This window comes from Brachionichthys hirsutus, chromosome 5 (genome assembly GCF_040956055.1).
Source record: "Brachionichthys hirsutus isolate HB-005 chromosome 5, CSIRO-AGI_Bhir_v1, whole genome shotgun sequence".
In the NCBI taxonomy this organism is placed as follows: Eukaryota; Metazoa; Chordata; class Actinopteri; order Lophiiformes; family Brachionichthyidae; genus Brachionichthys; species Brachionichthys hirsutus.
In genome coordinates, this window is record NC_090901.1 from 2,022,852 (window position 1) to 2,042,863 (window position 20,012).

The 20,012-nt window shown below is 45.4% G+C and overlaps 4 protein-coding genes across 4 annotated transcripts in view; 3 read left to right on the forward strand and 1 right to left on the reverse strand.

Moving 5' to 3' along the window:
- Window positions 1–633: 633 nt before the first annotated feature.
- On the forward strand, window positions 634–3,264 carry pdp2 (putative pyruvate dehydrogenase phosphatase isoenzyme 2). Its single transcript, XM_068739438.1, has 8 exons — window positions 634–745; window positions 806–966; window positions 1,131–1,250; window positions 1,317–1,603; window positions 1,670–1,775; window positions 1,858–2,094; window positions 2,197–2,496; window positions 2,575–3,264. The coding sequence occupies exons 1-8, from the start codon at window positions 634–636 to the stop codon at window positions 2,830–2,832; spliced, it is 1,581 nt and encodes a 526-aa protein (XP_068595539.1). The 3' UTR covers window positions 2,833–3,264.
- Window positions 3,265–3,902: 638 nt separating this feature from the next.
- si:dkey-30c15.12 (uncharacterized protein LOC793186 homolog) lies at window positions 3,903–8,112 on the forward strand. Its single transcript, XM_068739329.1, has 15 exons — window positions 3,903–3,965; window positions 4,052–4,141; window positions 4,236–4,364; window positions 4,471–4,626; window positions 4,724–4,865; window positions 4,952–5,124; window positions 5,197–5,325; window positions 5,498–5,683; window positions 5,755–5,999; window positions 6,067–6,209; window positions 6,280–6,504; window positions 6,663–6,887; window positions 6,962–7,095; window positions 7,344–7,496; window positions 7,861–8,112. Exons 1-15 carry the CDS (start codon window positions 3,903–3,905, stop codon window positions 8,110–8,112), a joined length of 2,445 nt encoding a protein of 814 aa, XP_068595430.1.
- Window positions 8,113–9,046: 934 nt separating this feature from the next.
- Window positions 9,047–10,311, forward strand: tmem253 (transmembrane protein 253; the record flags this gene model as incomplete). Its single annotated transcript, XM_068739894.1, has 6 exons — window positions 9,047–9,214; window positions 9,287–9,397; window positions 9,488–9,544; window positions 9,635–9,745; window positions 9,938–10,084; window positions 10,258–10,311. Coding segments are annotated over 6 exons (648 nt in total), but the record flags the coding sequence as incomplete, so codon positions are not given.
- A 4,917-nt stretch (window positions 10,312–15,228) lies between these two features.
- frmd4a (FERM domain containing 4A) overlaps window positions 15,229–20,012 on the reverse strand; it is a 39,800-nt gene continuing 35,016 nt past the window's right edge. Inside the window, exons 17-24 of the mRNA XM_068739127.1 lie at window positions 18,656–18,887; window positions 18,477–18,533; window positions 18,131–18,368; window positions 17,702–17,860; window positions 17,268–17,600; window positions 16,573–17,156; window positions 16,283–16,385; window positions 15,229–15,331 (exon numbers count right to left, since the gene is read on the reverse strand). Coding sequence (XP_068595228.1) covers window positions 15,229–15,331; window positions 16,283–16,385; window positions 16,573–17,156; window positions 17,268–17,600; window positions 17,702–17,860; window positions 18,131–18,368; window positions 18,477–18,533; window positions 18,656–18,887 — 1,809 coding nt within the window. The remainder of the gene's footprint in view (window positions 15,332–16,282; window positions 16,386–16,572; window positions 17,157–17,267; window positions 17,601–17,701; window positions 17,861–18,130; window positions 18,369–18,476; window positions 18,534–18,655; window positions 18,888–20,012) is intronic.

Below are 20,012 nucleotides of genomic sequence, written 5' to 3' on the forward strand. Positions count from 1 at the left end.
CGACGGACGTCAGCACGCAGGGTGTTGTTGCCATGGAAACAGATGGTTACGCGTACACGTCGATCTTTATTAAATAAAGGCTCTGACGTGTTTGCTTTGTTGTTTTGTTTTGCTGTTAGGGAGGCTAATATCAGTGTCGGGATCTATAACCTCCTAAAGTCTAACATTTAGAACTACAACAATGCGTCTGATGGCGACGTCATATATTGACGTACGTAATTGACGTAATTGTGTTGGTGGATCGTCGTTTGTGCGCTGACGCCGGCTCCGTGAAGTTTCACGTGTTTCGGTTTGTATGCATGCAATACCATCAAACTACTTACAGCTAGCTTGTGTAGAATATTGATCAACGTATCTATATGCATTGTTATTGTTGTAAAGCCAGTCGTGTGTGTGTCAGCTGCAGGAAGCACTTAGCCAGCTAACGCTAACTGGTTTAGCTTGTGTCGTGGCTTACTAACGCGTAGCTTGGTGCTGGTTTAGCATTACCTCACGCTGGCTATTGATTATATATTATGTTATCTAGCCCGCCTATCCATGCTGTTATGTGTTTCTGAACCGATACACGCCTTCCTAATGATCTGATCACCCACCGTTCATAGATCTCTCATTGAGCAGCACGTATAATTCCAGATGCCTGGATGTGTGTCCGCCGGTGTTCTCCAGAGAGTCTCAAACTACGCACTGACATGTTCAGTTACTGCTCCATTAAAGGTCTGTGTCTCCCCCCCTTTAAATGTACAGCGTATACTATTCTGATGTTCTCATTCATGCTTTCTGTTCCTGCAGTACCCCCTGTTTGCAGCCCTCTCATCCTGGGCTCGTCTCAGACCAAACCGGTTGGGTTCCGGTAATGAGCATCCAGGGAGAATATCCCGGCGTAGGCGACACCTCTCGACTCGCAAGGATCCAGATTTCCAGCTGAGCCGGGTTCACGTCAACCGTATTCTGCGATCTGATGAGCAGGTAATGCGCACAGCGTCTCTCGAGCCCATGCTGAACATGGAATCACGTCTCCACGCATGTTTGGAGATTATTTTAGTCAGTCCTTCTAAATTTGATGTGAAACACCTTTGCAGCTCTGAGTTTATAACCCCCTGTACATTATGCATGCGGTGTCTGTGTCTCAGACTGTTAGTGTGCCACAGTTTGAGGACGGGGGGCGCACTGCTGTGAGGAGGTTCGAGAGCAACCAGGTGGCCGCTAACGCACCCAATGAAGACCGTCGCAGTTCAGCCACCTGCATGCAGGTACGAAACTGCTCTTCTGTTCTCATTTTTTGAAGCTTTGGTTACATTTGTCCGTATTCCTTCCAGTCAGAGGGCATGCTCTTTGGAGTATTCGATGGCCACGGGGGATGGGCATGTGCACAGGCTGTCAGTGAGCGGCTGCTCTACTACATTGCGGTTGCAATGATGCCAAAGAAGAGTCTAGAGGAGCTTGAGAAATGCACGGAACACAGAAGACCCGCTCCTCCCATTTTGCAGCGGTACAAACACCACACGGACTTTAAGTATCGAGAATCTGAATCGGTCTATATCGACCGGCTCCGAGTTTTCTGGCAAGAATTATTGAGCAATGAGGAACACGCTAACGGCATGAGGTAAGACGCCATTCTTGTCCATATATGCGCGTACATTTTTGCGTAATAATATTCCTTTTCCTTTAGTCCGCTTGACGCTCTGCATTGTGCTTTCACACGGATGGATTCTGACATCTCCTTGGAGGCTCAAATCCTTTTTTCCAATGACCTAATGAAAAGCACAGCCATCGAGGTAGTAAGCGATGCCTTCCTTCTCTGCCTCGCTGTAATCCAGATCACGCTGTTTTGACGGACGGGTCTCGTTGTCTGTCCAGGTCGCGTTTTCTGGTTGCACTGCCTGTGTGGCTCATGTTGGCACAGATGGGATACATGTGGCAAATGCTGGGGACAGCCGAGCGGTACTGGGGGTGCAGGAGGAGGACGGATCATGGAGTGCTCTGCCCCTTTCTCGGGACCACAACTCGCAGAACCCGGCTGAGGTGGAGCGAATCAAGGCCCAGCATCCACCCTCAGAAAGAGACACCGTTGTCGTTGACGACAGGCTGCTTGGGGTGAGGGTTCACCGTCGCCTCACACCGAGAGACGCTGTACAATTAGCTGACTGCTAATTTAATAACAGAGGTCCTGGGTTTTAAGCTTTATTCCTCTGTTAGGTTCTGATGCCACTGCGTGCATTTGGTGACGTCGGATTCAAGTGGAGCTTGGAGTTGCAGGAGAGCATTTTAGCCAATCATGAATCGGGAGTGGATCTGGATTCACTCGACCTGTTCCAGTACACTCCACCTCACTACCTAACGCCACCCTATCTGGATGTGGCACCTGAGATAACCTTTCACAAGTTGAGACCTCAGGACCGCTTTCTGATACTCGGGACTGACGGGCTATGGGATGAACTCGGCAACGAGCAGGCGGTCCAGCTCGTTGGGGAACATCTCGCCGGGATCCAGTTACAGGTTTGTTTGTGAAAGCGTTTCTATTCCTGATTCAGAAATGCTATAATATTATGTTTAAGAGTCCTTTCTTTTCTCCAGGCCCCCCTTTCGCCATCTGAGAGGCAGCTGAGATTGGGTCAGATCCACAAACTGTTGGTGAAACGCCAGGACCGCGCCTTCCCTGCTTCAGACAGCAACTCTGCCACGCACCTCTTGAGACATGCCCTTGGCACCGGGGAGTATGGAGAACTCTGTCAGGACAGGCTGGCCGCTATGCTTGCTTTACCAGACGACCTGGCTAGAATGTACAGGGATGACATCACTGCTACTGTGGTGCATCTGAACTCTGACCTCTGACCTAGCCAGACTTCTGAGCAGTTGGCAGGAGATATTCTCAAACTCAGGACACAGGGAGAGACATCCTGGCATTCGGCTTTGTACACATTATTGAAATGGTTTCTGTATATTTTATGTCCAATATGACTTGAAAAGAAATGGCTTAAATTATTTTGGAATAAATAAATACAATTCAGTGTTATATAATGCTAAATAAAGACCCTGAAACACTGATCTATTAACATATTTGGGTCAAAAGAAAATTCCTCATCCATTCATTTATTTTGCTGCTATACAGGAGCCAGATATACGTGGCTGCTTTATCATAATGGTCATTATGTTGATCTCATGAGTTACATGCATGAGAACAGTGTTCACCTGCTTTGTTGCTGTTCACATCTGTAAAAATGTTTTCCTAGTTCCATTCTTTGACACGTTTCAATTGACGCCCACTCGTCGATGTTTCATATTAAACTACTGAAACGTTATTATTGTGAGTGTTCACATTTGTGTTAATTTAGGAGGCAGCAGAAAAGTGGTCCTTCATATATCTGAAGGTTGGTCCTCCAACCTTTGCTGGTAGCCTCAAACAAGACACTGAATACCAACGTTCTCCCCTTGAGTCAAATGGCTACAGCGAATTTCTGTTACACCCCCCCAAAAAAGTATGACTTACTGATAAAAGGAGATAAAAGAAAGTGAAACATTGGGTCCAACAACTAAAACTGTGGGAATGGGAGTTTAAAGAACAAACAGCAAACACAAGTCATGGGAGGAAACTGATCCTCTGATGTTTTGTAAACACAGCGCTGACCAAAAGGTGAGTCGAGCGCTTTACGCTAAACACTTACCTGCATGTCTGACTGGCTGAGGTCACCTGTAGCTTTCACCAACGACTCACTGACAGCATCAGACTACCTGTAAGAGAAGTAAGGTAAATGTTACCGTAGCTGTAGGACGTTAGAAGAACAAATGTCCACGGAAGATGATAGAAGAGCTGAATAAGGAGGCTCAGTAAATATATCGTTGGCAGATCCAGTCCAGACAGTCGACCCAGTGACGGTGGAGGGAAGCTCGGTTGGTTATCTGCAATGGCAGAGTCCGTGGAGAACAGCAGGACTTTAAGGATGCTCCTTTTGTTGTGCCAGGTTCAGGTAAGTGTCAAGGTTCCACAAAATGAATAACATATTTTCCTGCATGCATATGATTGGACGACATTTGACTAATGTTTGTTCCTCAGTGTCCAGTCTTCAATGCTGCAGCAGATTTTATTCCATGTTGTTTGACTAAAAGCTGGAATAATGACACCCTGAGAAGACAAAATGTTGAGGTAAAATTAGACGTCATTTTGCAATGTTAAACAGTTTATTGACCAGATTGCAATTCTATATCTGACTAGATGTGGTGTGTCCTGATTGAAACAGAACCGGCTCCCCACCTTTGGTTTTCCACATATGTCTGGCAGTTTAAAACGGACGAAGAGGGAGTGGGTTATTCCACCTTTGAACTTTCCAGAAAACGACAGGGGTCCTTATCCCAAAATCATGGTGAAGGTAACGGACGACTAATTGATTTTTAGAGACTACATGTACGTTATTTGTTATGGTTAACGTTGAACAGACAGACAGATGGACAGCAGCATGTGTATTTCTGCTTTAGATTAAGTCAAGCTACGAGAAAAAGGTGCTGATAACCTACAAGATCAGTGGACCCGGAGCCGATCAGCCACCTGAGGGTCTTTTTACTATTGATCGGCGAACCGGGGTGCTGCACGTAAACCAGCCACTGGACAGGGAGAAGACAGCTCAATACATTGTGAGCTAAGTATAATACGCATAAAGTCACTTTCAACTTTAAATCCTGTAAATAGGTTGTCAGTCATGTGTGCATGTGCATGTGGGATGCCCTACAGCTGCAGGCCCATGCACTGAATGAGGACTTTAAGGCTGAGGAGCCCATGGAGCTCGTTATTAACGTCATTGATCAGAATGACAACGCTCCAGAATTCACTCAGAGCACTTTCTCTGGCGAGGTGAACGAGTGTGCTGACATCGGTAAGAGAAAGATTCAGGCAAAGTGACGAGAGGCGACTTCCTGTGGATATCAAGCCCTGTGGGCCCTGGTGTCGTGTTTCCGACAGGTGACATCATCACAAAGATAACAGCAGTGGATGCAGACGATCCAAAGACAAACAATGCTGTGATAAGATACAGGATAAAGGACCAGATGCCTCAAATGCCCCAAAAAGACATGTTTGCTATAAACCCGGTGAGCGGGATGATCAGCGTGACGGCAGACGGACTGGACAGAGAGGTAGCGTCAGCACAAAAACACAGTCCAGTACAAAACGACGTATAGCTCATGTCCTCGTCCTCCTCGTGTCAGACTCAGCCGGAGTACAGACTGATCATTGGAGCTGCTGACATGGAGGGGGAGGGTCTATCAGCCACCGCCACGGTTATTATCAGCATCGCTGACGGCAACGATAACGCTCCACGATTCACAGTCAAATCTGTGAGTTAAAATTCACCAAATACTCCGTAGCAATTTAAAATCATCTTTTCCTTTCGGCTCATCCCGCCAGGGGGCGCCACCGCAAACCGACCTTCTCCACCTCACCCTGTCCTTTAATTCATTCTTAATGAAAATGTTGATATTGTACCCACGTTTCTTGGTACTTTCCCAGATGTCCGTGTCAGTCCCTGAGAATGAGGTCGGCGTTGAGGTCGTAACACTCGAGGCGGTAGACGAGGACGAGTTCGGATCTCCGAATGCCCATGCCAAATACTCAATAATCAAAGGCAACGAGATGGAACATTTTAACATCATTACAGGCGCCAATAAAATGGAAGGAATCCTTAAAACAACCAAGGTTGAGAAACACTTTTACCTTTTACTTTTAATGCATCATATTCAATAATTAAATTCTCCACGACTTCTAAGGAGCTGGACTTTGAAAGCCTCCCCGTCTTTACACTGCTGGTGGTGGTGACAAACGAGATGCCGTTCTCCGGGCCCACGTTGACCTCAACAGCGACCCTCACCGTCTCGGTTGAGGACGAGAACGAACCTCCCGTTATCATTCCAGCCGAGATCCATGCGAGTGTCTGGGAAGGTGTGGCGATGGGGGGTTCTGTTGCTAACGTCCGAGCAGAGGACCCAGACTCAGCCAGGAAGCAGAGCATTAGGTAAACGCACACACGTGCACGCTGTGTTCACGGTATACCATTTACGTTCTGTTTCTCCTGCTTGTAGTTATAGATTACAGAACGACGATGCCAGGTGGCTGAGCATCGATAAAGACACGGGGGCAGTGACAGTTAAACGCAGCATGGACCGGGAATCGCACTACGTCAGAGACGGCACGTACACAGTCCTGGTTTTGGCTTACGACAATGGTGAGTCAACACTTTCAATACTTCCTGCATGTCTGAGCGGTAAGCGTGCCTTTCCTTCTCGCCTCTCTAGATGCCGCCCCAGCCACAGGGACGGGCACTCTGGTTGTGAGTTTGTTAGACGTGAATGACAATTACCCTGCGATCAGGCAGAGGAGAGTCAGTCTGTGCAACAGTCGCCCCTCTCCTGCCCTGCTTGACATAGTGGACCTTGATGGACCCGGCCACGCTGGGCCGTTTACTGTGGAGCTTCAGGGAGAACACAGGATCAACTGGACTATAAACAGCAACTCCACAAGTCAGAGGACAACTTTGCATTTATTGCTATCTAGATTTAACATCTCACAGTGATATGCTAATGAGTGTCCATGACACCCATTCCTGGGCATTGAGCTGTCTTGATTTTACATGCCCCCCCCCCCCCCCCCCGCCCCACCAACCTCCCCTCCTTTGCAGGTGATGTTGCAGCCCTCGCCCCCAAACGAGAGCTGCCACCCGGAGACTACCGTGTGCTGATGCGCATATTTGATGCCGGCATGCTTTACCAGGATAGCACACTGGAAATAGAAGTGTGCAAATGCCAAGGCGCTGTCCTTTCCTGCTTCATTCCATATTCTGCCCCTCGGATTCACACGTCCTCTCTGGCAACCGCTGTCCTGGGAGCAGTGTTATTTTTTGTGTGTGAGTAGCAGGTCTTCTCTTTTAACCTGATGTTATATTTCAGTTCACACGGGCCTGAATATTTCTGTCCACAGCGCTGCTCTTGATGCTGCTGCTTCTGCTGAGGAGGAGGAAGGCTTCAAAGAAGGATGCCCCCCCCCTCCTTCAGGAAATACCCCAAGAAAACATTCTGCGCTGCAATGAGGAGGGAGGAGGAGAAGAGGACGGGGTAAGAGCAGGAGGGCAACGCTAATGAGATGCCTCGACATGTGACCACATCGGAGATGACTTATGGATCTGACAGTGGGCTGGTTCTGCAAATGGATCAAAAGATGGGCAGAAATATTTTGTCAGAATTTATTTAGTGGAAAATGAGCAAGTACTTGAAGGTCTGCTCTCTCTCTCTCTCTGTCTGTCTCTCTCTCTCCATCTCTCTGTCTCTGTCTCTGTCTCTGTCTCGCTCTCTCTCTCCTGAAGGAGTATGACCTGAGCCAGCTCCACAGAGGGCTCGATTGTCGTCCTGAAGTCTTCTGTACTGAAGTGTTCCCGACTGTCCTGAGCCGCCCAAGCTACCGCCTGCATCTCCAAGCCAATGAAGAGATCGGCAAATTTCTCGAGGATGTCGGTGATCTTATCTTATATTTGCAACCAATCTGATAACACTTTAGATAACATCTTGCAACACACAGTGTAATAGTTACTTGCAATGTTGTTTTGGAAGGTGAACAGCACGTTGAACACAATGCTGAAGTTAACGTTTAAATTGAATACTGTTAACAGCGACCTGAATTCACATTTGCATATGTGTAACGTCATACATTGTGACTCCTTGTTAGTGCAAGAGGTACTCAATGGTAATTGCGCTGAATGTTGCTGGGAAGCCTTACCAAATAGTATGTTTACGTTTAATGATTACAGAATGTGTGTAGAAATTTTCCTTTTTCAATTAAATAAATTACAATGTGTTTGTATTTGCCCCCCCCCCCCCCCATAGAACCTGCATACAGCGGACAGCGACCCCACAGCTCCTCCCTATGACTGTCTTCTGGTGTTTGATTACGAGGGCAGTGGCTCAGAGGCAGCTTCTCTCAGTTCTATCAACTCATCAGACTCAGATAAGGAGCTCAACCTTAAGAGCCTGAAGCACTGGGGATCATGTTTCAAGAGGCTGGCCGAGCTGTACGCAGACAGGACAGAGGAGGACGATGACACACAGACGCTGCCTGGAAAAACGGAGTGGGTCTGAGTGACGACTTCTGGAGTCAAAGAAGACTTAAGCGTGCCCACTCTCCAAACGTCAAGCTGTGAACACGTTATTACATCGTAGCAGATACTTTGTTATGCTTCACATCCAATGGTATTTGCAAACTGTATGGATGATGTCATAACTGTTTTTAAATTTAAGTCAACTTTGTTTTCTCTGTTAATTCACGAATAACACAAGAAGTCAAATTCATGGCATATTCAAAGCAACTTTTTTTTTTTTTTTGTCTTTATTTAAGTACGAGAGGATTGCATTTGATTTTGGTGCATTTCATCAAGTATAAAGTTTACTGCACTGACAAGACTATAGTATCTGAGCAAGTATGAGAACAAGAACAATATTGATGTCCTTTGCTGTGTTTTATTTTTACATACATTTACTTTTTGTTTTGATCCTTGAAACAGCCCATCTTTTTTATATATAATTTTGTTGCGATCTATTGCTTTTACTTGTTATACTTTCTGATTATCTTTTGTTCATGTTATTTAATTTTTGACATTTTGAGAGAGTGTTTAAATTTTATCTTCATTAAAAAGAATGTTTTAATTTGTGAACTTGGGGAAGTTTCTGTTATCATAATCACTTTTGGTTCTTGTACCATTTACACATCAGAATGATAACGGCGTGTCTCCATGACCAACAGGCTCACTGAATCACTCGCTCACAAGTGGACTTTAATCCCACATTGTTAAAAAGAACTTTACCCTCCACGATCTTCTGTGTAATGCACTGAGAAATAACAGCAGCAGAGAGAGAAGCCGTTCAAATGTTTCCCATTTCATCTGGCTAGTTTAGATGTTGCGTGGATGAATGAATGAAAACATTACAACTGAGCAAGGTAAGCACGTTGGAAGTGAATGTTTCGGAGATTTTTAACCATTTGTTGAGTTTTCCTTTAAGTTAACCTTTTCTTCCTTATCAGATGGCACAAAACATGTTTCAGGAGGGGCTGTACCATGTGTTTTTCAAAGAGGCGCCATCATCCCGCCCACTGACCCAGATCACCAACAGCGGGGAGCTAATCAATGTTAGGATTCATCGATGGTTTGGGACTGTGATAAACAACAGACTTTTAGTCAGCGGGGTGAGATTCCACTTTCCGAAGTTTGTCCAGAGCCAGTGGTGAACATAGATTTTAATGTCTGCCTCTCCTCAGGTGGTGCAGCTCCTCAGTGCCCTCTCTTGCATACTGACCACAGTCACCTACGCTTGTGTGAGATACAAATGTGCTGCCTCCTTCTTAACCCCGGTGTGGTCAAGCTTATTTGTGAGCACACATCTTCCCCCCACTGATAGACATCCTATCACAGTGAACGATACTTAAGGTACTGGCTCTCATGTCTCTTTATCGTTGCAGTATGTGGCTGCTGGGTGTCTGGCAGTGGAGGTGCAGAGGAAAGCCAATAAATTTAAGGTACATTCTTGTACCATTTGTCAAATTCTCACTCTTGCTTATGTGATTAGCTGCATTATTAACACATTTCATTTCATTAATCTTGCACAGATCATCACCCTGATGGGTTTGAATATCTTTTGTCTGCTGTTTGGCTGTACTGCTCTGCTGACAAACAGCCTCAGGTCCACACAACCTGTCACACTCAGCACAACCCAGCAGGTGATTCCACAGGGTTGTACATTTTCACATTTTCACATTTATTTTATAAAATTAAAACTGTGTAAAGTTCATTCTTTTGGTGTCTTTCAACATTTGATCATTTCATATACTAAATATCTAGAAATAAAAACCGTCTGAGCTATGAGTAAATTGTTCCCCTCCCCCTTTTCTTGTTATACTTTTCCAAACTAGCTTCTTGGTTCACATGTTGCAAAGGGAAGCTCCATACTCTTTACTTTAAAATGTGTTCTGGCATCGTTCTACATCCTTTTCCTCTCCTGGAGAGGGCTGCGTCTCTACAGCGCTCCTCATGCTCAGGCCTACAGTCACGTTTCACAGGTAATTTTGAGTAAGGTGAGATATACTGACCAGTCTGTGTTGATGGAGGAAGAAATGGTTAATACATTTTACAGCCACATTTATTAGAGATAGGATATTTATGAAGTGCAATATTTCTCCTTTATACATTTTGTTGGATTTAATGAGGATTTGTGCATCTTTTATTCTGTTAGGATCTAGATGAAACCAGTGGCCCTCTATTGGAACAAGTGGAATACAACTTGTGAAACACAGAGACATATCTCATATACACAATGTCTTGAAACAATCAGTGATTGCATGATTGGTAAGATTTTGATTTAGGCAGGGAATCGTTTTAGATATTTGGAAATGTCACACAATTCTGAAACGACCATTTCAATCCTATAAATCTTTTTTACATTTAGCATCAAACCTAAAAATGTATCACATCATTTACATTTATATTCAGCTTTTAAAGTCAGCTCATAAATAATACCATTTCTAAATCAGTGAGTAATTTAAGTCGAGAAAGAAAATTTTATGTACGTTTTCACTGCAGCTGCTCAGTGATAAACACTAGATGGAAGCATTTCCACCGATTTCCTCTGTTCCCCTTTGTGACTCATGAATTCCCTTTGTTTGTGAATTTAATAGTTTCCCCCTAACGTGTGTGCGACTGATCCTGGTGTAAAGAATCACAGTTCTTTGTTGTGTGAAGCCATTTGTAACTTTGTTGTCAAAAGGAATGATATAAATAATGTTATTATTATAGGATAAGAAAATTGACTGAATTAAAATTAGGTCCAAATCTTGGCTGCTCATTAAGACTGGGTATTTTGTCCCCTGAACAAGGTAGTGTGTTGGGACAAGAATTAACTGGTGAAATGTGACTGCTTTCTCCATCTTGACAGAAATCTGTGATGCTACTGTTATATGTTTTTTAATTGCTACTGACATTTACATATAATATAGTGAGAATACTGGTTAACCACAGCTGCGGTTTACACCAAATGTCATGCATCTCTAACATTTTCATCTATCAGGCTGTATTTGACCCTCCTATTGATCTCTCTCTCTCTCTATGCATTGGTAATACAATCATTGGAGTCTAGTTTGCAGCCATCCTCTCCCTCTAATTGTTATTATCAAAAAGGAAACCCCCATCCAGACAATGTGACGTACAGATTGCGATGATTACGGAGTGTAAATAAATAAATAAAGCTTGCTTGCTTTTTCTCCTCAATTCTCTCCCTGATTCAGAAATCTGTTCCCGGTAAGATTCCCAACATTTCCTGAAAATGTCACGAGATCCTTCCATAACCTTTTGAGTTATCTAACAGACAGACACAAAACAACAAACCAACGCTGACCCAGAATCCAGGATCTATCTCGGATCATCACCAAGATGTAATCAGCTGATCCGTCCATAACGCTTTGAGTTGTGCTGCTAACGGACAACAGACATACAGATAAACGCTGGCAAAAAAACGTAACCTCCTAAGCGGAGGGGGTTATAATAATAACCCTTTTCCTATATGATTGCTGCATAAGAAATCATCTGAGTTGATGCATCTCAAAGTTAGCCTTTATTTCCTTAAATTTGAACTTGTGTTTTTGTTTTCTCAAGATTACAGAGAGAGCAGATGCAGCGAGGGGTCGGGTGTATCTGAGTATTTACATGATTAATGTCTAATATAAAGCAGGCTCATACACTAATGCTATAGCACACACACACACACGCACACACACACACACACACACACGCATGCAGACATGTGAGAGTGCAAAGAAAAATCACAGGCTAGTTTCTCACGACATGTCTGGCTAACAGCTTCCAGCTGTTGCCTGGTTCAGAGCGTTGCTACGGCAACCAAGTGCAGAGAGTAACACGGGATTCCTTAGCCAACGAACACAGAAAGAGAATGAGAGAAGGAAAGATGCTGAGCTTCTGTGTCCTGACATCTGATTTGCCTGGTTGAAATGGTTTCTCTGCGTGATGGAGCATCCCAGTCTTTTAACAATATGAACATACATGCATAGTACATAAACCAGCTCCAGCTGTTATGTTACATAAAGTCTGAGTAGCCGACCGTCTGACATGGTGGCAGGATAGCAAGTCAGAAACGGAACAATGTTTAATCTCGTGGGCTGCTGGGTGATGGGTAATAGATTTTATCTAAAGGAAACCCTCCTCTGTGTGCAGAGGAGTGGAGTTGGTGACTACATGTGGGGATTCCCTCTGATAAGTGTGGCTGGCCTTTCAGCTGAAAGTGGAGAGACTCGGTGTCGAACCTGTGAACGACTAAAGGTCCAAATAAATGAAGGTTCTGGAATGAAATGCACTCGAGAGAATAAGAATCTTGCATAATCTTGAGAACATTCATCAATAATTTATTTGTCTCAATCTGAAGACCAACTACGGCTTCTCATCTTGAAAATTCATCATCAATTTCCAACAACACAGTTTTGAAAAATGTAAAGTTACTATACAAATTTTTAATAGAAAAAAAAAGAATAAATTAAGTGTGGAATGTAGTTATTTTTTTTTTTTTTTTTGAAATTCCACTTTTTTGTTTTCTACACCTTAAATGTCTTGTTACAGTTTAACAGAACAGATCAAATCAAGTTACATGCTGCACTGTCTGGTAGGGGAAGTGTTCTACTATTAAACTGTCTGTTAAAATAAGATTAATTTGCACATCTGGTATTGAATCTATTGATAACCATGAAGAAATGTTCCGATCCTACATGACAGAGCAGTAAATGGTCATTTTGTAGCACCTGAAAGGGTCGTTACAATGTCGGGGAAAAAAATACAGATTCATATAAAAGAGAACATTGTTAAAAACAATGAATGAACCTTACAGTGCGCCTCCATGCATACAGAAAATGACTGATAAAAAGGTTTAGTTAATTTTCTTTGGACTATTAAAAATGTCATACATCTCTATGGAGCACAGATAATATGGTATGTTTGGAGATACAGAGGGAGGGGATGTCACTTCTTCACAGCAGGCTCAGAGGTCAGTTTTTACCACATACCGTATCAAAATGGGACATTCCATAGGTGAGGACGCACTACGGTGCGAGGCGTGTAAATCAAAAGCGCTCAGATGCTGAATCACTTTGGCTCTGTGGGAAAGATTTTGAGTTCGCAAGCAAGGCCGATCTTGCTGGTGGCAGAGCCGGCTCCAGTCCTGGGAAAAGACTTTTTAAATCTGACCAGGCATGGATGGACAACCAAGCATGCAGGGAGAGGGATACATGATCAGATTACATGTACAGTGATACTTTAGATCCAGGCACACCAGCCACTCGCTGCCACAGGCAAGCAGAACCTCATAACCTCAGGAAAATAATCTGATTAATTCAGATTTTGTGCGAAAAGGAGACAACTATTCTCGACATAACCTTTAATCAGGGGAAGATGGAAGGGGGGGGGTTCAAGGAAAGCTAAAACATGCAAAGTTCTACTGCACTTCCTTCCTTCAATCCCGGGTGTGCTTTTCTAACCCTGTTCTGAATATGGGATTATTCATTCGGGATGTGTGAAAAAACAATTATGCCAATTTTATATATTCTAATAATCTTTAGTTTCATTTCTAGCGATGGCTTCTTTTCTGCCCTGAGAGCAGGGTGCTTGTTGTCGACCTGAAATTCCCTGCCATCCATATGCTAGTGAAGAGAGGAATATCATGTACAGCTTTGTTTCTGGTTCTAGTTTCTGATGCACCTAGTTCATTATCAACTTCTAAAAGGGGGAAATCAGAGCACAGCAGTCGCAGGCCCAGCCCTGGTGGACATTCTTGTGCTTTCAAAATATGTCTGAGATTCCTTTTATTCCTGAATCCAAATGGAACATGCCTCTATTCCACTATGCTGCTTAACACGGTGGCTTCGTAGCTTGTCTCAGTGCTGAACTACAGTACAAAAAGTAAATCACCAATGTGTTTGGCATGATTTCTACCGAGTGCTCTAATCAGCATTGGGTCGTCAGGCTGTCGTTGTTCAGTCAGAATGCTCCCGTCATTCAGGAGAGACAAACGCAAAGGTTGAGCGAAGAGACGGAGCCAAGACCAAAGACTAGTGACAATAAAAACGATTTGCTCAATATCAACCAGTAATGGTGATAGATGTCTCACCTTTGACCTTCAGACAGAAGGGGAATATCTTGGTACTGGTCACAGTGCACCAAATAATCAATGAAGACCTGGAACTATTGTAATGATACCAAAATTAAATAAACATGACTTATGAAGTCACTTAAATACAACACACAGGTTAATGCCAAACCCCATAATGACTTTACTCCAAGGATCACAAAGTGGAAACGATGGCAGAACAGCTGCTTCCTGCCGCTTCCAGCTCCGACCAGCTCATACGCTTGAACAGTGTTTCTTATTGCTACAGTCCTCATTAGATTGAACCATCCTGATATCGTTACTGTGAATTCTCTCTGATCCTGGTGTGACCAGTTAATCCAGTAGTTGTCTTCGGCTGTGGGTCAAACTGACTGGATTTGGATATAAATGCTGAACTCTGCTGGAAAGTATTCTGTTTATAAATATACAGGGATAAATGAAACAAAAACATGTAAAGAAAAGACACCCAACACTTGTGATTTGGGTCTGGGACTGGGTTCTAAACTGGTGGCTCATGTCCAGCAGGTGTCCTCTGATTGGGCAGCAGTGCTCTGGCGTTGGTAAGGTGGGGGCACCCTCGATGAGATATGAAATAGACTCTGGAATGGCCGACGTTGGTTTAGTTCGAGTTGTGTGTTTAACGTGTTTCTGTCTCTGTGCTCTCTCTTCTCATCTCATCTCTCCTTCCTCTAATACCCTTTTGCTTATGTGCTGAGGGCGAGTCAAGAATGGGCTCCGCGGGGTTGAAGGGAACAGTTCGACAGCCAAGGTGGCACTTCTCAGTCCGTCCTGTGAAAGAAGCTCTTGTTGGAGCCCAGCGATTGTGTCCCTGTGGAGCTGAGCTGTGACAGAGGGGCAAAATAAAGGATTGGCATGGGCGTAGGGCAGAAGCTAAGGGGGAGGAGGCTCGTGTCCGCTCCGCCAGTGCGGCTAGGTCTGGATTTTATAGGACCTTAAGGATGAGGTTGTTGGTTGTCGATGTGTAGCAGTGAAGGACAGTGGAGAGGACAATGGGACCTTTCTAGGCCCTACAGGGAGGTCTCAAACCAGGGTTCCAGACTTGGCCTTGTCGTGTCCATACCACTGCACATCTGCGAGCTCTGAACGCAGGGGGCTGCTGAGAAAGTAGCCGTCACCGAAAGACCTGCCGGGGAAGACGGGAGAGCAGGATATGACACTTCAAAGTGAAGGTTTCAAACGTTCATTAAATCCGTTCCTGATTGTTAATAAATGTCTGCCGTTACAACACAAACACGGTTTTCTATTAGTAGACTCCGAACGTGTCAAACCACAAAGCGGCGCGCATGCAGAGATCAGGTACAGCCAGAGAAAGAGAACATGACACGGATACCTCCACCATCAAAGAGCAAGAAATCGTGCGTGCTCCCCATTGTCAGCCCCCCCGTGGCTTACGTAAACACGTTAGCTGATGCTAAGACTATTAGAGGAATGCTCCGACAGCGCTCTCTGAATAATAGTCTGGTTGCGAGTACAAATCTGGCACTGCTGTCACATTATGTTTGGGCTTCAAGGCAGACTTGTCTCTGCTACGCTGCTGTGGTAGCTTCCTTACAGAACACTGTAGCTATGGACCACTGGCAGTACCTCTATGCATCAGAGCTGGGCTGAGGGGGAGACTGACAGGCGTCCTCAGTAGGAGAGCTGTCTGCTGTCCCTCTAAACCAGGAGAGAGGACACACACAGAGAAAGGAGTGTTAGTATAGAAGGAAGGAGACAGAGGAGAGAGAGAGAGAAATGACAAATATTAGGTGGTGAGGGGATCTTCGGCGAAGGGAAAGCCGATCAGAAGGTGCCAGAGATGATGGAAACCGTGGCGACAGCAGGAAGAAAGACGCAGCGAGTGAGATAGTCACACAAATAGCAGACGAGGGTGAAAAGAAATCATTTGATTTTGAGTATGGAAAGCTTCCAGAATAGGACCAGAATCATGTGATTGCGTTAGCGTGCGGTTGGATGAAGGTTGAGAGGAAAACACCGAGTCGCCATCATGCTGCTTGTCCAGAACAAACAGAAACTCAACGCCGAATTCAAATGTTTCATAACCCTGATCTTCGGCTGAGGGTGCGTCTCTTACCCGCTCTGCCAATTGAGGATGTGCTGCGGGCTACAGGGGGGCGTGGGCGTGGCTGTGTGTTCGCTGGACGGCGTCATACTCCTCTGGCTGTGAGGCGACGCAGCTGCAGGGAAAACTGAGTGTTAGTTGTCCGAAATCAGAAAGAACCCATGCAGCATGAGACAGAGGGACGCGTGGAACGAATGCACAGGCGCACACAGAGAACACAGGCGTCCCATCTGTGCTTTAGGTCCCCTCCTATTCTCTACTGAAACGACACAGACAGGGTTTAATGTAAAATGAGGACCCACCTGGCGAACCCTTAACAAGTGCCCCGACTCTACTCCCTCGGCCATGTCCCAGGGTGCCTTGCTGTGATCCCGTCTCAGAAGACGTCGATCCCGAATGCGAGTGACTCCTCTCTTTCAGACTCCCCGAGGATCTCTGATACCAGCACCGCAGCTCTTCAGACACCGCTGCCCTCCCCCCTCCTCCGTCTCCACAACCCTCTCGCCCCAATGACGGAGTCCGTACGATCTGAGAGCGTGACGGTGTGAGTCGTCCACTGCCCTCTCCTCCCTCCTCTCCCCCCCAGGCCTCCTTGTACAGTCCTCCTGCTGTGTAGGAGCTGGAGGTCTTAAACTGGGCCTTCACGCTGTAGTGGCCCTCCTGGTCGCTTTCCAGGCTGCGCACCACCACCGGGTTTGGACTTCCCTCAACGTACAGTGGATACTCCTTGATGCGGTACTGGGAGGACGGCTGGCTCTGGCTGTGGAGGTAGACTCCGTGGTGCCCCCCTCCTACGCCACCTCCACCTGAGCCTCCACCAGAGCCATTCTTAGCTGCGAGGTTTGGCATGGAGCCGGAGTTGGAGGAACCCAGCTGACCTGCAGATCTGGAGAGAGGGAAAAAGACAAGGCATGAACCAATCCCTGCAGACATGTTGGCTTCTCCACACTGCACACGTATATACAGTATGTTGTGAGGAAAGGCGTGATGTGTTTACTTGTGCCTTTGTCTCTGTCTCTGCCTTGCTTTGGAGGGCGAGTCCTCTCCCAGAGTAGAGTAGTTGGCATTGCTGCCAGGGTGCCCCCCAGCGGGGTAGTAGTGCTCTGAGCTGCTTTGGCTGGTGCAGGATGAGCAGTCATCCAGAGGATCGGCACCATTGGACCTGCGTCCCGGGCCCAAGAAGAAGTCAGCGCTGCCCAGCGTGCCCAGGGTGTGCGGGTGCGTGTCGGACTCGGAAGCCAGCAGCTTCCCCTGGGATTCCAGGCTTGAGCTGCGATTCCTAAAGTGCTGAGCGAGACTGTGCAGACGTGTGGGACTGATGTCCACTGACCTGCAACAGGCAGAATCACAGTCACGGTCATTGTGAATTTAATTTGTGTTGTGTTAAGAAGAGCGCTGAACCACGAGACAAGTGGAGGGATAAATAGTGACCTGGTGGAATGTACATAGTGTGGGGTCCGGGTCCTCAGGTCTGGTGTGGATGGCATGCTAGACTGGGAATTCCATTGAGGGAGGCTCCTGATGGGGCTGCTCTGCAGAGAGTTGCTGCCTGTTGCATCTGCACTGCCAGAGCTTGGGAAACGCCTGCGACTTGGCAAAGAGGGGAACAAAATAAGAATATTTTGTGATTGGAAAAAATAACAAAATCGCAAAAAAGATTAGTATTATTTTAAGCGGATGACGATGGATGGATGGATGGACATTTAAAATGAGCCTCTTGTGCAAGTGACCTTTTCTGCATTGTGGTCAGCTTGATTTTAAGGATAGCAGTAACTTGCCAAGACAAAGTCAGAAGTTGTAGTTACACACGCATCACTCCTAATAATTGGCGTTCATTACTTCAAATAAACTCCTTCACACCTTGAGTGAGAGGAACGTTTCTTGACTTTTTCATAGGGTTCATCCAGTGACGATTCGCTCCACATCTTGGGTTTAATGGGTGACTTATCATAGTCGGAGCGCGTGTAATGTAGGTGTCGCAGGCCATCCAGAGACTGAGGTGGAGGCGGCCGACTGTGAGAAGGTGGTCGAGGAGGGAGGCCCTTGTGAGGCGACGCCACTGGAGAGAAGGTAGGGGTGCCTGCAACTTGAGAATCATCTGAAACAGAGTGATCATTGAACAAGTTATAGTAATCAAGATAATAAAATCAACATTATGAGCCAAAACACCTACATGAGAGGAGTAACGTGCTAGAAAGAGACTCACCATCATCTAGGACGAGTGCATCAGACAATGAACTGTCCTCCGAGCCAATATTGGCTTCTATAGGACAAAGAAACAAAGAGGCTAAAGATCATTACATTTTAAAACCTAACATATTTAACATTTTACATCACAACTTTCAGCAATATTGCTGTGTGTGTGTGCACGGATAATATAGTCACCCTCTATGATAAGCGATGCCCTCTGTGTCGGCTTCTTGCCAGAGCGGACCCGGCACTCGTTGATAGAGTTCTCAATTTCCTGCAGCTTCTTCAATGCGTTCAGATAAGAAGTCTTCCTCTGTTTCTTCAGCTTTTTACTGCTGACGTGAGGATCGCTGGCAAGACGCCGGGCTGCCTCCGTAATCTGGGACTGGATGGCGAACTCCCTCTCTAAGCGTTCCAGTTCTTCTTCCTGGAATGAGCACATATAAAAAGTAACACAAGGGAAAAGATAGCTAATGAATCACAGCAAAACGAATAACGCTTCGTTAGGCCTGCGTTCAGACTGTAGCTCGTCCGTCCAAAAACTGCGTGTTTTTGCCCCCAGAGAGACAGTGGTGATGTGTTGACTTAGGTCGACGTCCTCCTGGACAGTTCAGAGGCGTCCATAACCCTTCACGCTCTTACCAGAGAGGCTTCTGTTTCTCTCTCTCTCTCTGTGAGAGTTTAATGTGTTCAGCCTAAATTAAGAAACATCTTTCTGCTTACGAAGCGGTTCTGTGATCTTGCCCCTCTGGATTCCTTTCAAAGCAGACAACCTCAGAAACACACATTGGCACCCGCCAGCACAAATACAGACGTGCACACAATCCTACTATCACGACTTCCTGCAGTGAGAAAGCAGCCAGGCTATTTTTAGAAGCTCTGCTGCTCTGGAAAATCTGCCCATGGCACACACACAAAAAAAAGACAGAAGCGAAGATGCAAATACTTGTAGAAAGTCCAGCATGTCTCAAACTGGCGCACCGTTTACTGTTTACTTTGCTTGCTGAACAAATGTGTTTGAATCTTATTACGTGAACCAAAATACAATATTTGAAATAAACAACTCTTTATCTGCATTGTATAAACAACAGTTATGATCTGTTACAACCACACTGTCCATCAAGCTCTTATCTAATACGCCTTATATCTATAGGCAGTTGTGGACTTATCCATTTCAAACAGAGACTCTTTCACACAGTTTGTTCTGGGACAGACTCTCTGGGATTGATTACATATTTCCGTTTAGCATAAAACTTAAGAAGCATATTTATATTTACCCGTGTCTGTAACACTGCTGACTCAATGTCTGTGTTACAGGAGTGAGTCAAACAGGTGGAACACAGGTGTGACACTTTATAGACGCGTCATGAGTGAGATCTACCACCAACAGGGGGGGGCAGTACAGGATCAACCACATTATAACAGAGATAGTAAAGTACTGTAGGTGAAAAGTCGCACTAGATGCTGCTGTGTGATACTGGGGCTGGATTATTACAATGTTTTGCTCGGTGTAAACAACAACAATAGAGACAAAAGTCTTTGCAGCAGTACC

Excerpts from the sequence above, each read along its gene's own strand:
- pdp2 (XM_068739438.1), top strand. The coding sequence starts at position 634 with ATGCCTGGATGTGTGTCCGCCGGTGTTCTCCAGAGAGTCTCAAACTAC. Across the intron at positions 746-805 it reads CCCCCCTTTAAATGTACAGC|CCCTCTCATCCTGGGCTCGT; the intron begins GTATACTATTCT and ends CCCTGTTTGCAG. Across the intron at positions 2,497-2,574 it reads TCGCCGGGATCCAGTTACAG|GCCCCCCTTTCGCCATCTGA; the intron begins GTTTGTTTGTGA and ends TCTTTTCTCCAG.
- si:dkey-30c15.12 (XM_068739329.1), top strand. The coding sequence starts at position 3,903 with ATGGCAGAGTCCGTGGAGAACAGCAGGACTTTAAGGATGCTCCTTTTG. Across the intron at positions 4,866-4,951 it reads GAACGAGTGTGCTGACATCG|GTGACATCATCACAAAGATA; the intron begins GTAAGAGAAAGA and ends TGTTTCCGACAG. Across the intron at positions 6,210-6,279 it reads GGTTTTGGCTTACGACAATG|ATGCCGCCCCAGCCACAGGG; the intron begins GTGAGTCAACAC and ends TCGCCTCTCTAG.